A 16,272-nucleotide genomic window follows, 5' to 3' on the forward strand; every position below is an offset into this window, starting at 1 on the left:
TGCAAAGAATTGTGGAACGAGCTGTTTGTGTGTAGTTCTGCTTTTTCTGAGAGGCTTTGGCCTGGACTGTCAGGTCATTAGTTAAAGGCCATTTCAAACGAGAATCGGGTATTTTTGTACTTGGGTACACTGTCACGTTCACAGATCGCGCCTCTTTTAAAAAGAAAACAGCCCGGAATAAATCCATGCACACTTCACCTCTGGATTTGCAGAGAAGTGCGCTGTACCTAAGCACTAAAATATCTCTCGTTGGTGAGAGTGCAGCAGCCGAGGGGACAGTGAAGCTGCTAGCCGCTGCCGGAAGGGGGGTGCCCTTTGGGACCCTGCAGTCCTCGGCTGAGAAATGGGGGTGTCTGGAGCCCCTCACTATCCACAGCACAAGCAAGACCTCGCTTAGGTTCGCTTCGCTCGCCACACATTTCAGTGTCTGGGTTTTTCCTGTGTCAGTTTGCAGTTTGGTTCTGTCAAGTGTTGTTCAAAGCACTAATAGTTATGTATATTTTGGGGGGGGGGATAAAAGCTATTTAAGAATAATAAAAGTTGCTATTCACTGCACCAAAGTCATTGTTTCCTTTGTGGGGTGTTAACGGAGAAATCCGAGGGCTCCCTTGGACAAAAAAACAAGGACACCAGCCAGGAATACCAGAGCAAAATAGCAGCCAGTAGGCTTGGTCTTGATTGAAGACTGTCACGACAGGACTCCCACCTGCCGCCAGGTGGAACAAGATGGAAGCCTCAAACAAAAGAAGACCCCCAACTTTTATTAGCTACTAATCCCCCAAACTACACTCCTAGAACTACATCACAAGTACATCATGACTACATCATTGACACATCACAAAAAGGAGGGGTTGAGGGAGGAGTTGTGGAAGCAAGCTGAGTATCTTGTCACCTGGCTGGTCCCTCCTTTCCCCTTCCCCATGAGTCATTTCCAGAGGACAAAAGGGAGTTGGCAGTTTCCTGCCCCCAGAGGGAAGATCTGATCATTGTCCTTTGTTCAAGTCAGTGTTGAATCCACTCCCATATGCAAGTTTTTGTGACCTTGATGGTCTTCTGTCTAGGACCATCGGGGTTGGCATAGCAACTGGGCAGGGCTCCTGTGGATGTGCTGGTATGCTCAAGGGATTATGGCTGGCCTGTATCAAACCTTCCCCATTTTGTAGTCCTTCCTTCATGGAGTAAAATAAAAGTGGAACAGTGCAGATCCGATGTATGGTTGATTTTCTATGAATTTATAACAGAAGCGTAGCGTATGTAGTGTGTGTGAGTGTGTGTGAAGTTTGTACAAACTGAATGATGGGGGGGGGGGTGTTTCCTGCGACAGTTGAAAGGGTCTGTGGAGTCCAGCCTTTGATGGGTCTTGGCCAGGGGTCAGCAAACTTTTTCAGCAGGGGGCCAGTCCAATGTCCCTCAGACCTTGTGGGGGGCCGGACTATATTTTTTTTTGGGGGGGTGAATGCATTCCTATGCCCCACAAATAACCCAGAGATGCATTTTAAATAAAAGGACACATTCTACTCATGTAAAAACACGTTGATTCCCGGACCATTCACGGGCCAGATTTGGAAGGTGATTAGGCCAGATCTGGCACCCAGGCCTTCGTTTGCCTACCCAGGGTCTTGGCCCACCAGGTGTTTTGGACTACAATTCCCAGAAGCCCTAGCCAGCATGTGATGCTAGAGCTGATGGGAGAGAATAGCTCTTCTTGCTAGGAGTGATGGGAATTGTAGTTCACAACATCTTAAGTGTGGCTGACCCGAGAATCGGGAGCACCAACTGGCTTTTCCCTTCTGGCCAGGCTTTTATGCCTTCAACCGGGCACAAGATAAGGGAAGCTTTCACCCTAACAGCAAGAAGGGAATGCCTGTTCTAACACAGAAATAACTCTGAATTTGGTTGTTCTATTTCTAGCAAGCAACCAGCCAGCAGGTGTCACTATAGAGACATCTAGCATCTCAGGCCCTCCTGGAAAACTGGATTCCCAGATCAATAAGAGCAGTTATACAATCTGGCAATGTCCTTGACGTAGCAGCAGTGTATGTTTTAGATTGCTGTTATTGTTATACTTATTAAATGTCATTTTTTAGACAAAAGTGACTCAACTATAGCCAAAACCCAGGTGCCGGTCCCTACAAGTTCTGTATCCATATATGGTACAAATCACAAGTTCAGCCACCCAGCTGCATTATCGAAAGCCACCCAAAGGATTCTTGCTTGTACAGCTGGAATTTCTGTTCTCGTGCAACACACACCTGGTGCCATCCCAAAATCTGCTCCAGATTTAGAGGGCAGCAAGGGATGGGAAGAGATGTTGTTGTTGTTTAGTCGTGTCCGACTCTTCGTGACCCCATGGACCAGACTGGCACGCCAGGCACTCCTGTCTTCATGGATCACTGCCTTGCCGTGGTGAAGGGGCTTGAATAACTCAGAGAAGCTATGAGCTATGCCGTGCAGGGCCACTCAAGATGGACAGGTCATAGTGGAGAGTTTTGACCAAACGTGATCCACCTGGAGCAGGAACCGGCAAGCCACTCCAGTATCCCTGCCAAGAAAACTCCATGGACAAAGGCAACAGGCATATAAGAGAGAGATAGAACCATAGAATTGTTGGGAGGGGCCTCAGAGGCCATCTAGTCTAACCCCCTGCAATGTAAGAATTCCTGATGGAGGACCCTCCAAACCTCTGCTTGAAAACCTCCACCACCTTCCGAGGGAGACCGTTCCGCCGTCAAACGGCTCTTGCTTCCAGAAAGGCCTTCCCAAGGTTGAGTCAGGGAGAAAATTCCATCGCGCACAAGGCAAGTTCTCCTTAGTTGTGGAGCTATGTTCAATACAAACCTTACTGGCCTTAAGTTCCATTTTCCACCCAAATGCATTTCCACTCTTGTCTTTGGCAATTCTGCTCCCTGGGGAAGAGAGGTGGCAATGGAAAGCAGAGGGCTGTTTGGGGTTACTGGCAATCTTCCTTTCTCCTGGAAGAGAACACACACACAACCCAGGCTCCCACTTGCAAAAGCTCCCTGCCTCCCTATGAAATAGGGCATGGGTTGGCAAACTAAGGCCCGCAGGCCGGATCGGGACCAATTGCCCTCTGGATCTGGCCCACAGACAGTCCTGGAATTGTCGCTTGGATTGGCGTGATCGGGCTGTGCAATTTTTTTTTGCAATTTTTTTCGGACGCCATTCCCCCCAACACACACACCGCCGCCGCGGCGCCTCCTCCTGGTTTCTCCTCGCCTTGCGGAGGAAGGGAGCTGTGCTTTCATTGGTGCCAGCAGCTAGCCAATCTGAAGCCTCGCCGTCCGCCGGCCTCTCCGCCCATGGCCGCGCTGTGGGCATCGTGACTGGCGTGATAGTGATGGCGTCATGGAGCTTCGGCTGGAGTTTGGCATGCCTGCTCACCCCGTGATGGGCGTCTGGGAAAGCTGGCCCAGAAAGGAGAGTCGCCACCAACACCGCTGGCTCCCAAACGCAGGCAGAGTGGCGGAGGTGGTAGGAAATTAATTTAATGATAATAATAATAATTTATTATTTATACCCCACACATCTGGTTGGGTTTCCCCAGCCACTCTGGGAGGCTTTCAACAGAATATTAAAATTGTTGTTTAGCCGTTTAGTAATAGTCTATTAACCATTAAAAACTTCCCTAAACAGGTCTGCCTTCAGATGTCTTCTAAAAGTCAGATAGTTGTTTATTTCTTTGACATTTGATGGGAGGGCGTTCCACAGGGCGGGCGCCACTACCGAGAAGGCCTCTGCCTGGTTCCCTGTAACTTGGCTTCTTGCAGCGAGGGAACCGCCAGAAGGCCCTCGGATCTGGACCTCTGTGTCTGGCCTGGACGATGGGCGTGGAGACGCTCCTTCAGGTATACTGGGCCGAGGCCGTTTAGGGCTTTCAAGGTAAGCACCAACACTGGGAGGGGAGGAGCTGGGGGAGAGAGTGCGCACAGTCCGGCCCACCAAAAAGTCCGAGGGGCGGTGAACCAGCCCCCCCTCCTTTAAAAGTTTGCTGACCCCTGGGATAGCGTTTTCCCCGTATTTGAGGGAGGTCACTGGCGCCTTTGCAACCAGTCCCAATAAAGATCTGAGATTCTTTTGCTTGGCCAACTTACCAAACCCAAAGAGTGAAAGGCACTGCAACAACTTGCCTCAGCTCTGTGCCACCCGAACTGGCCCTCCCCACCCTCCTAGCACTGTCATACCTACGAGGTGGAGCGCTAGAGGCCAGGAAGGATGGCTGGGAGACGGGGACCGTAGCAGCAGCATAGCTGTCAACTTACAGATTTGAAAATAAGGGACCAGCAGCCTTGACAATAAGGGATCAGCAGCCAAAATAAGGGATTTTAGTTAACCAGCTGGAATACAAAGTTAAAAGGGACCAGATACTGGTAATTTGGGAGAGCAGCGCCGGTTTTTAGCCCTTCGTTTCCAGAGGTTGCTGCTCAAGACACCAGCCGATGAAACACTGCAATTAAATAACTACAAGCAGCAACCACTTTTCGCGCAAAACGAAGTCCTAGCTAGGAAGATGCTGCTGCAGTTCTGTATCTTTTCTCTCGTGCTCCATCTGCAGCTCTCAGTTCCATCAGGCGGGGCGGGAGGAAGGGGGGGGAATGGCGCCCAAAGTAAACCCGCAGGTCAGACCATCTATGCTAATCTACCACTACAAATCTAGGGGAGAAGCACTTGTGGTCCTTCCTCCGCTTTCCCCTTCTATGGCTAGCCCTTGGAACACCTGCCCGTGCCTGCGCTCGCCCTCCTCTCTCGGAACTGCTTTCTCTATGGTTGCCCTCGCTCTCCTCTCAAGGCTCCTCAGCAAATCATAGGCCACGCCAGGCTGCTCATCTCATCTGGGTCCTTCGGCAGCACAGCTGCAGTACGGCCTAGCGGGAGCGGGGCCACGGGCAGAGGGGAGGCCCCAGGCAGAGACACTCAGTTTGGCGGCCACAAGGAGGATGGCTGCAGAAGGGCCCGAGACTCCCGCCAGTCCCGGTGGGGAGGGGCTCCCGGGGGCTGAGGCTGGTGAGAGGAGGCCAGAGGGGGGCGGACCGGGCAGCTAAGCAACACAGTTGGAGCCTCCCTCCTCCCTGGCCGGCAGGGAGGGAGGGAGAGGAACTGCTTCCTTTGAAACCTGGGAAATTTAAGGGACATCATCAATAAGGGACAGCAGTGGGACATGGGATAAGGGAGTTTCCCGCCAAATAAGGGACGGTTGACAGCTATGAGCAGCAGCGTAAAATGAGCAGAGGCGAAGGCCTGTCAATTTTAGTGTTTTGATTAGATACTTTATTGGAAGCAAAAAATTCTGTGCATGTTTAAAAAAATCCAACCCGTGTACACATTTTCATTGCTTTAAGAACCCAAGCCACGGAAAACTCAATATTAAAAAGCAGCAAGATGGATCATGTTTTTAATTTTTTTGTGGGTTTTTTTTTCTTTTTTTTTCTCTTCGCACACATAGAATACAACAATACAGGAAAAGTAGCCAGGCCTTCCTTCCCTTTCGCTTTTCTTTTCGGGGGGGGGGGGGGAAAGAACACATCCACCTGTCGTCGCCATTATTTAAACGCTTGAATTCCAGACATGCTACTTCCAAAAAGGAAAAGGAAAGATAAACCACCTCTTCAATATTGCATTAAAAGCATTTGGGTGTCTTGTTCCGCCCTTGAAACATACGATGACATTGCTGGTATATGCAAAGTTACTGGAAACTCAGGTCAAAGTGATGAATTTGCCATTCCAATTCCACAATGCAGGAACAGAGAGATTTTGCGGGTGCACATCCGAAGCTGGGGTGCTTGGGGAGGGGGGAGAGCCAGTTCTCCCCATCCGCCCCCCATTTTAAACGATCACTTAGAAAAACGGAAATTCGAGAGGCCTTTCCTGGATTGTACCCCTCCCCAGCCGCAAACGCTCCTCCCACAAACAATGTATTTACAGTTGTGTTAACTTACACAGCAACTTCACAATGACTAGTACAGATTAAGAGAGTGCACTTCTAGAGTGAGCATGTGAATGTGTGTCCCCACTTCCCAGTGTGTTTCTTGGATTAGCTATATCTCGTGACGTTGCCAAAGCTCTAAATAGATGAACAAACACCTCCCTCCCCCACAAAAAAAATTACCCTTGAAGACAGTAAAAAAAAAGCAAAGAAATAAATATTGAAGGTTACCACGGTTAATTGTAGTCCAGTTAAAACGTAATACTAAACAACCAATTAATTAACCAAACTACTAACAAATACACGAGACTCCGAAGACCCAAAATAATAATAAAAAATGCTAAAAACGAAGGCAAAAGTCTGCATAATTTTAAGTTTTGTTTCCATCTTTTGTTCCCTTCCTTTTTCATCTAAGGGACTTTTAAAATCTACTTTTACAAGTACCTCCCCTCCCTTTCCAACTCAGGAATAGTCTCTTCTGCTCTGTCTCCTCATCTCCCTCGTTACGTATTAACTTTATGTTGGATCTTTAAATGGCTGGCAGCGTAGGTGTCTCTGTTCAGAGACAGATTCACAGCTTGACCAAGTTGTCTATAGTGCCAGAACCTGTTTGAAGCCTCTGTGCCTCCCCCATCCTCATTCTGAAGACAGACCAGCCTGTCCAGCTGGTCCACCCAAAGGTGCACTGCAAACTGGTTCATTTGTTCTGTGGGGCTCCTATGTAGAGCGAACGGTTTCTAAACCCCGAGAACAGTATCTTGCAACTTTGCCCCTTTACAAAAAGCATCTTATTAGCATTTCAAAAAGGCTACTGTTTAGGGGGGGAAATGGCCAGAGGATCTCAACCGAAAAGGCAAAGCAGGCTAGTTTTGGGTTTTTTTTGCAAAAGAACAGGCTGAACATCCAAGGACTGCTCCACAGCGCCTGCCTTGGGTGCCGAAGCATTTTTACCCTGCACACTCCTTTTCACCAAATCCAAACGTTCTACTCCCATTTCCACTAATTCTGTAAGTGCAATATTGAAACATTAAAAAATAATAATATTACCAAATTTGTACCTATCTTTCTGGCGGGACTGCTGTTTTCAAAAGAATCACTGAAATACGCTAGGATCGTTTTGGCTCGTTTTTGAAACTTCCTTATAAATAACGAAGACACCGACTTTTCTTTTGTGCTTGTGAAGCTAACAGATCATCTTCACGAGACAAGCAGCAATGATGAACCGCGGCTACGTTACGGATGGGGGGGTGGGGTGGGGTGGGGGTGGGCAAGCCAATAGTCACATTGCTGCCAATGAGTCTGGGGAGGGGAAAGGGGGTGGGGGGGGGAGGAGAGGAAGAAGCAGTGATGGTCTGGAGAAAGGTAAGAGAAAAGCAATACACTATATTAGCACGAACAGCCCCCTTCACTGACTGGCTGCTCCTGAGGCTTTTCAAGTTTGATGTCGATCACTGTTGGGGGAAAGTAGTTAAGGGAAATAAGAGCAGAAAGAGGAAGACAGGCTGAAATGGCTGAAACCGTCTCCCCTCAAGTCTCATTAAATGCCCAAACATTCAGGAAGGGCATGTGGCTCACACCCCACTTCAAAGTTCTCCATATGCAAATTGCGTGCTCTTTTTGGTAGCCCTCACTCCTATGGAATAAGCCCTTCCAGAGTCTCTGGCATTGCATTCCCTGCAACCCTTTCCTGCCTGAAACATTAATTCCCCACTGGGTGAAAACTGCAGCTCCACCTGCAACTACAGTGGTTGTCGAACGTATTCCGTTCCAGAAGACCGTTCGACTTCTGAAACGTTCGACAACCGAGGCACAAAGTCAATGGAGAAAATTGAAAGGGGAAAAAACATAGCGGAAGCCGTTCGAGTTCCGAGACGCATTCGAAAACAGAAGCAAATGCTTCTGGGTTTTCGGCGCTTGAAAACTGAAACGTTAGGCTTCCAAGATGCTCGAAAAACGAGGTGCCACAGTATGATACAGCAAACTGCCCTGTGATCCTCAGATGAAGGGTGGTATAGAAATTTAAACTACAGTGAGTGCTGGCAACTGATTTCCAAACAATGGGAATGCCTGGTGAAGTTTGTGATGGTTGTGGAGTCTGCTTGGGAAAGAAGCCACAGGGTCTGAAAAGGTTTTCCTTTTGCTTGTAACCATCAACACTGAGGAGGAATGACGCTTCTGTTGATTTTCAGCAAGTGTTGCTTCCTTGAGGTTTCATCACAGAAAGAAGTACCACCCATCTCCTGAAGCTCTGAAAGCCTAGATATCCCTCTGAAGTGTGATTGTGCATGTGTGCGTGCTCTGTGACTGAGAATTAGCCTTCCGGTTTGCTCTCTTTTCTCCTCCCTCCCCAACCTCTTTTCCTTCTGTGTTGTGTGTTTTAGAGTGTAAGCCTGAGGACAGAATCTACATTATTACTGATCTTTGTAAGTTTGATCTGGGAGGTTTTTTGGTGGGGGGGACACATCTAATTAAGGGGAAACAAGCTAAAAAGCTTTGTATGCTGTGGGTAGTACGACACACACACGTGGCAATAGAAGCAAGGACCTTTGAACATTTGCCTTCCAGCACTGCATGTCGTGTTAACCCACCATGTCATAAATGCCTCCTTTATCGGTCTGATCAGAACAAACAATTCACACAGCCGTGACTAGAACTAACAATTCAGAAGGGCTGGAAGGCGATAAAAGTGGCTATCAATAGCCAGGGCAGAGGAATGACAAGTGAAGTGCCTCTGACCAAAGTTCTCCTTAGTCCATTCAGAAATCCGCTGCTACCTACATTCTAGAAGAGGCACTCTGATCTCGCCTTACTTTAGAAGACAGAACTGTCCACTAAAGTTGACTCCCGACGTTAAACCTATTGGGCAATAACGACAACGTCACTAGGGTTTTGGGGTGAATAAATTCATGAAGGGTTATCATGCCTTTTCTGTTCTGCTACCCTCATCAGAAAAAAAATCTGTACCCGCTGCCTTGCGGGACATCTTCGGGTAAATCCTAGACAAATCCAGAGTGCAGTCCCTAAGATGGCACCTGCTTTCCTTTGTACCATCTCAACGGGGGGGGGGGGGCATGTCTTGCCATCTGGGCAGCCCAGGACCTCCACGCACACTGCACAGGCTTGCATCCTGGGGAGGGTCACTTCTATGCTACCAAAGCAGCAAAAACATGTTGTTGTTGTTGTTGTTGTTGTTGTTGTTGTTGTTGTTGTTGTTGTTTAGTTGTTTAGTCGTGTCCGACTCTTCGTGACCCCCTGGACCAGAGCACGCCAGGCACTCCTGTCTTCCACTGCCTCCCGCAGTTTGGTCAGACTCATGCTGGTAGCTTTGAGAACACTGTCCAAGCATCTCGTCCTCTGTCCTCCCCTTCTCCTTGTGCCCTCCATCTTTCCCAACATCAGGGTCTTTTCCAGGGAGTCTTCTCTTCTCATGAGGTGGCCAAAGTACTGGAGCCTCAGCTTCAGGATCTGTCCCTCCAGTGAGCACTCAGGGCTGATTTCCTTAAGAATGGATCAGTTTGATCTTCTTGCAGTCCATGGGATTCTCAAGAGTCTCCTCCAGCACCAGAATTCAAAAGCATCCATTCTTCGGCGATCAGCCTTCTTTATGGTCCAGCTCTCACTTCCATACATCACTACTGGGAAAACCATAGCTTTTACTATACGGACCTTTGTTGGCAAGGTGATGTCTCTACTTTTTAAGATGCTGTATAGGTTTGTCATTGCTTTTCTCCCAAGAAGGAGGCGTCTCTTAATTTCGTGGCTGCTGTCACGAAACATGGGACTCAGCAAAAACATGGGACTCAGCAATTACGAATTACTGGTTTCTGCAGCCACAGCAGGCGCTGTGATTCTCCAGTTTGACTTCACCCCATTGTCCACTCCATAGTCTCTCGAGACAGATGGATGCCAACAACCTTCATCAGGGTCTCACTGGGACCAGGAAGCTGGTTTTCTTACACTTTCCCCCACAGCCACCTGTGATTGACAACTGAACTAATGGACTTTCCTTCACACCGTACGGCCCAGTCGACCCAATCACTGGGTCTGAGGTCAAGTGGCAATTTCCCTACAAAGCAAACTGACTCATGAACTCTGGTTTGGGGGACTTTGGGCTTACCTCAATTGCTTCAGCTACCTGGCAGGGATCGTTTTCAGTGGGCACACCTGCGCATTGTGCACTGCAATTCCAAGTTAAAACACTCAACCCAAGTTTCTGATAATCCCCACCTCGAGTCTCTTTTGAAGAGCTCTCTTTTTGTACTTTTTACCCGCCGCTCTCCCCAATTCAGAAAGCTAAGCTTTCTTCAATCCCATGGACCACCCACTCTCCTGCTTAATCCACAGGCTGCAAAGGCTGGGCTGAAAAGGATACTGTCTTCTCTGCTTTTGTCCTGCGTGCTTTCCATCCCAGGCAAGGCAGCAGCCACACGTCGGAAAAGCTAGAAAGGGTGAGGGGGGTGGGGCAGAAGAAAACAGAAGGAGTAAATCAGAAATGCAACAACCAATTCAGGAGGGAGGCATCTGTTGCAATTCATGTACCTGCACTGGGAAAGGGTCCTGTGCTCAAAGACTCCCAAGGACACAGGCCTGTGATTCTGCACAGGGCAAAATAAAGTCATGCATGTCTCCCCCACAACTTACCGTATTTTTCGCTCCATAAAATACACGTTTTTCCTCCTAAAAAGTAAGGGGAAATGTCTGTGCGTCTTATGGAGCGAATGCACTGGACGATGGAGGGATCCCTCGACTGCTGCTGCAGTTGCAAGCTGAGGGATGCCTCCGTAGCCGGAGCCATGGCTCCCGTCCCTCACTCGCTGTGAAGCCAGCAGAGCAAGAGCCGCGGACACGCTCTGCGCAGCTCTCACTTTTGTTGCTTTAAAGCGAGAGCTGTGCAGAGCGTGTCAGGGGCTCTTGCTCTGTTGGCTTCACAGCGAGGCGGGAGGAGAGACGGAGCAAGCAAAGCGAGAGCCGCTTACATGGCTTCTGTCCTGCTTTGCACAGCTCTCACTTTGCTTGCCCATCCCTCTTCCCGCCTCGCTGTAAAGAAAGCAAAGCCCCTGTCCCAGTGTCTCCTCCTCCTCTTCTTGCTCCAGCGTCGCTGCGCTTTACAGCGAGGCGGGAGGAGGGATGGGCAAGCAAAGTGAGGGCTGCACCAAGCGGGACAGAAGCCGTGTAAGCGGCTCTCACTTTGCTTGCTTTAAAGCAAGAAAAGGGAGAGCCGCTTACATGCTCTGCACATAATTTTTTTTTCTTGCTTTCCTCCTCTAAAATGTAGGTGCGTCTTATGGTCAGGTGCGTCTTATGGAGGGAAAAATACGGTATCCTTTTTGCATCCCGGCAAAAAGAGGTGACTAGCACATACCATCATGATGAAACTTCAGTGCACCTCCTTCTCAACAGGAGAGGTGGGCTCATCAGTGAATTCAAGACAATTTTGTTTAACCAGGAAGTTGCTCTAAAAGTCAAGTTGTCCTCAGGATGCAAGTAACTGGGCATTTAAGGGCATTGCTAATACAGACACACATAACCAGGGGTGGGCAGCATAGAGCTTCCTGGGCAACACCCGTACTTCAAATCTCAGCTTTCAAAAAACAAGATGAGAAAGCTTCCACCTCTCATTCTCAAAGAGGCCATCAAAAGAACAATGTCTGAAAGCAGCAAACCACCTCACCACTAGGATTCCCAAATCTTTCACCCCCAAGCTCTTTCCATGCGCAGCTTCTACTCTGGTTAATGGCCTGTGTGACATCTCAATCTGCGCTCTCAGGTTTGGCCCAATATTCCATTTCATGGGATTATTCTTGCTCTGGGAAAAACCAGTGGGTCCTCTGTTCACCATGGTTAATCATACTGAGTAATCAACGGGTGGTGATGAATACTGAAAAGGCCTGAACACACCTTGGTCTGCATCTTCCTATGCTCATCCCAGCGTCACAGCTTCCGCTGCGTGCCTGAACAAAGGACTCCAAGGCCCTGGCGGTGTGTTGAAGTAATTATATTACCACTACCTCCTTTCTCCTGCTGACTGTGCTGGAGGGCTCCCCTTTGCAGTATTTAAAGACCATACTTTTTTCTTTTGGAAGTCTTTTCTAAAAACAGAGTCACTTGACAGAAACCAATTGGATTACTGCATTTAAATCCAGCTGCTGACAACAGGCGTTTTAAAATACAGTAATCACTTCTTTATATTTAAGCTGGGAGCAAAATTATGCCCCGAGCAAGGTTGTCCACCAAAATTACCAAACTAAAGAGAGGGAATTGGCAAGCGAGCCAAGTCAAAGTGGATTTACCAGTCGGAGCATGCAAGAGTAAATCCAATTAGGGAAACGTTACAAAAAGCCAGAAAGCTGCATAAGGAATTCACGGTCTTCACACTCCAGTGTTCCTTTCCTAATGTTTAGTGCCTATTTTATTTGTCTCTTTGGGCTACGGATTTCTATGCAGCACGAAGCAATGCCGCTGTAGCAGGACAGAAGTGCAGCCTCATCTTTCAACATGAACCTGAACATCATTTAGTGTTGCATCCTTTGTCAATATCCAAAAAACCAGGGTCCCTGCCTCTGTAGCTTTTCAACAGATCTCCCAACCCAGGTTTCTCCAAGACTTGCAGCAGGTATAGGGGGTAGGCTTGCAACCCTTTCTTGGCAACTGTGAGATCTTTAAACCAATAAACCCCTGGGAAGTCAGGTTCCATCCCAAGGGCACACAAGGCATGCAAGGACACCCAGCCCAGCACATACACCTACCAAAACTCCGGAAGAGTTATGTACAGTGGTACCTTGGTTCTCAAATGCCTTGGTACTCAAGCAACTTGGAACCCAAACACTGCAAACCCGGGAGTAAGTGTTCCGGTTTATGAACTTTTTTCAGAAGCTGAACGTGCTCCATTTTGAGTGTTATGCTTCTGTTTTGAGTGTTACGCTGAGGTCTGTCTGTTTCTGCTATTTGTTTTGCGTTTTTGTTTCTGCGGCTCTTTTAGTGTGTGTGTGTGTGTGTGTGTGTGTGTGAGAGAGAGAGAGAGAGAGAGAGAGAGAGAGAGAGAGAGAGAGACTGACTGGGTGGAACCCAGTTCAGCTACTGATTAATTGATTTTGTGACAGCAGTACATTGCTTATTGTTTTCATTTTATGGATCAATGGTCTCGTTAGATAGCAAAATTCATGTTAAATTGCTGTTTTAGGGGTTGTTTTCAAAAGTCTGGAACGGATTAATATAATTTGCATTACTTTCTATGGGAAAGAGCACCTTGGTTTTGGAACACTTTGGTTTTGGAACGGATTAAGTTTGAGAACCCAGGTACCATTGTATTCAGTTTTAATTTACCTGTTAAGTTTATCTGCCACTCTTAACCCCCACCCCACCCCCAGCCAATAGTCTATGCTAAGGGCCGGTTCATAAAATTCTTTCAGCATACAAGAATTTGGGTGCACCTAATCCTGGCATTTCAAATCCCTGTCGTTCGGTCCCAGCTCCTGCCCACCTAGCAGTTCGAAAGCACCCCTAAGTGCAAGTAGATAAATAGGTACCGCTTTCTAGCGGGAAGGTAAACGGCGTTTCCATGTGCAGCTCTGGCTCACCAGAGCAGCTTCGTCACGCTGGCCACGTGACCCGGAAGTGTCTCCGGACAGCGCTGGCCCCCGGCCTCTTAAGCGAGATGGGCGCGCAACCCCAGAGTCGGACACGACTGGCCCATACGGGCAGGGGTACCTTTACCTTTAATCCTGGCAGAGTTGAGCACACTGGGGGGAATAGTTGTTTGACTGTGTTACTGTGGGACGACTGACTACTTGTCAAAGCAATTCAACAACCAATGAATCCAAAACAGCATTCTGATGAAAGCGGGGAAAGTTCTGCAAACTGATCTCAAGTTTTCTAACGTGACTGCAGTTATTTGAGCTGAAAACATGACTTTACTCCTTTACTCCAAGAATATACCCCAAAATTTGGGGTGCTGCCTCCCCACCACTTACCTGTTTTACATTGTATCCGGCCTTTGCGCTAGTTTCAATAAACATTACATTCAGCTCTTTGGCTTTCCTCTCCCCTTCTTCAATAGATACTTGCCTGGAGAAAGAGGGAACACGTTGACCAAGATGACATTACAGGCACCTGCAATCTTGACTGCCCACCCAGCCTGCAGCCGCCTCCATCCCCAAAAGCATTTACAGAACTGCTACCATCTTCCACATTCTAGGTGGTCCAATACATTAATACGAACACACAAGACCTGCATTTTTATAGCGCTGTCAATGCACTTAAAAAGTAACCCAACAAGGGAGACAGCCCCCTGTGAATAACTCAAGGATTTAATACTTTTGCAGATTTTTACACAGTTAACAAGGGATGCGTATTTCAGGAAGGGTTGAGGACTTGGTGGGCTAAGCCAAAAACTTCAGTGAAGAGGTGGGTGTTGCGCTAGTGTTTGGAGGATGGAAGGCCACTCTGAGAGAGCACAGGAGAAACAGCAAATGCATTTTAAGGGAGCAGGAAGTTTCTGGTCTCATTTTGGTGACTGAAAAGATGAATCATTTCTCTAGGACTCTTCCTAACTCTCTGGAGGAGGTTTGCCCTCTTCAGGAGCGCTCCTTGGAACTGTCAATTCATATCCCACACCTCTTTTGGGCTGTAAGCGGTACATGAATCATCATCAGTTAACCTCTTAATACCATATGTTTCTCTTGAGATCATCTCTACTGCTCCATTACTTTTCTCCTTTTGCAAACTAACCATCTGAACATCCTAATACTGGGTGGAGTGGGGGAAGGAGCATATGAGTTCAAGATGCACTGATGTGCACCTCCAGACTGGATTATTGTAACTCGCTCTACGTGGGGCTGCCCTTGAGACTGACCCAGAAACTCCAGCGGGTGCAGAATGCTGCAGCGAGACTCCTTACGGGGTCTTCGCTGCGAGATCACATTCACCCGGTGCTATACCAGCTGCACTGGCTCCCAGTGGAGTACAGGAGCAGGTTTAAGGTGCTGGTTTTAACCTTTAAAGCCCTATACGGCCTAGGACCCTCGTACCTACGGGACCGCCTCTCCTGGTATGCCCCACAGAGAAACATACGGTCTTCAAATAAAAACATCTTGATGGTCCCAGGCCACAGAGAAGTTAGGCTGGCCTCAACTAGAGCCAGGGCATTTTCGGCTGTGGCTCTGACCTGGTGGAACACTCTGTCACAAGAGACTAGGGCCCTGCGGGACTTGACATCTTTCCGCAGGGCCTGCAAGACAGAGCTGTTCCGCCAGGCCTTTGGCCAGGGCACAGCCTGACTCCCTCCCTCGGCAATCTTCGCGGAGCTCTGGCCCAATGGTGACCAGTGGCTTGAATTTAATTAATTTTTTAATGAATGATTTTAGAGTGTTGTTTGTGCTGTACCTTTGTACTGTTTTATTGTTGTTAGCTGCCCTGAGCCCGGCTTCGGCCGGGATATAAATAAATTATTATTATTATTATTATTATTATTATTATTATTATTATTATTATTATGTTACGATTTCCATTATTTTCCATTTTCCTCAGGCCTCCAATTACAGCCCTATACCTGTGGAGTTGCATACAGCCCAAGGGCCAAATCATACACCACCCTCTACTGTCGCACAGCACAAACTCTCTCAATATAAAAGCTGGTCGGATTGGCCACAACGGCAAGGAATGAGCTGCCTTACCTCTTGTCTGCTAGATCTGTTTTGTTCCCTACTAGCATTATGATGACGTCGCTACCTCTTTCCGTTCTGACGTCATCAATCCATTTTGTGGTTTGCTGGAATGAGTTTACATCTAGGAAGGAAAAGTAAACAAGCAGGTGAAAGACACCTTACGACATTCCCATCACTCTCAAAGCATCTGCGTGTGATGAACCAGGTTGTCATCTGTGCCAGAGGTTAATTAAGATTTTGGTGTGTCAAAGACTGCAGGCAGGGTGGTGCAGAGATGACGGGTTCTGGACAGGGTCGCCCTGTCCAAGCAGGTGTGCAGCTTGGGGGGTAACTCCTGGGTCCAACCCTGACACTGGAGTATCAGGTCTTTGTCCAGATACAGTTGGTTTGCCAGTTATGCCCCCTTTGGGACAGAAGTGACTTGGCCACTGGACTCCATGCTCTAGTAATGGTTCTCAAAGGCTGTGGCAGGCTGGGTAATTCCCTGATGTTTGGACCACAGCAGTAGTCTTCTCTTTATTCAAAAAGGGCCAGATATAGACCAATTAGTTTGCTATCTGTAATGAGCAAATTAAATGCAAAGCATCTTCACAATAAGCTAGTTGATTGGATAACTGATGAAGTTATTCTTGCCGAACAGCAAGCAGGATTTAGACAAGGCAGATCCGC

General features: G+C 48.0%; 1 protein-coding gene across 3 annotated transcripts in view; it reads right to left on the bottom strand.

Moving 5' to 3' along the window:
* Positions 1-6,808: 6,808 nt before the first annotated feature.
* The window catches only part of RAB6A (RAB6A, member RAS oncogene family), a 58,713-nt gene continuing 49,249 nt past the window's right edge, over positions 6,809-16,272 (bottom strand). For all 3 annotated transcript variants that reach the window (XM_081910179.1, XM_081910180.1, XM_081910178.1), the window contains 4 exons: positions 15,613-15,724; positions 13,912-14,005; positions 10,314-10,380; positions 6,809-7,392 (listed from right to left, as the gene is read on the bottom strand). In XM_081910179.1, coding sequence (XP_081766305.1) covers positions 7,328-7,392; positions 10,314-10,380; positions 13,912-14,005; positions 15,613-15,724 — 338 coding nt within the window. In that variant the 3' untranslated portion in view covers positions 6,809-7,327. The remainder of the gene's footprint in view (positions 7,393-10,313; positions 10,381-13,911; positions 14,006-15,612; positions 15,725-16,272) is intronic.

Source organism: Podarcis melisellensis (assembly GCF_964234715.1).
Source record: "Podarcis melisellensis genome assembly, chromosome: 4".
Classification (NCBI taxonomy): Eukaryota; Metazoa; Chordata; class Lepidosauria; order Squamata; family Lacertidae; genus Podarcis; species Podarcis melisellensis.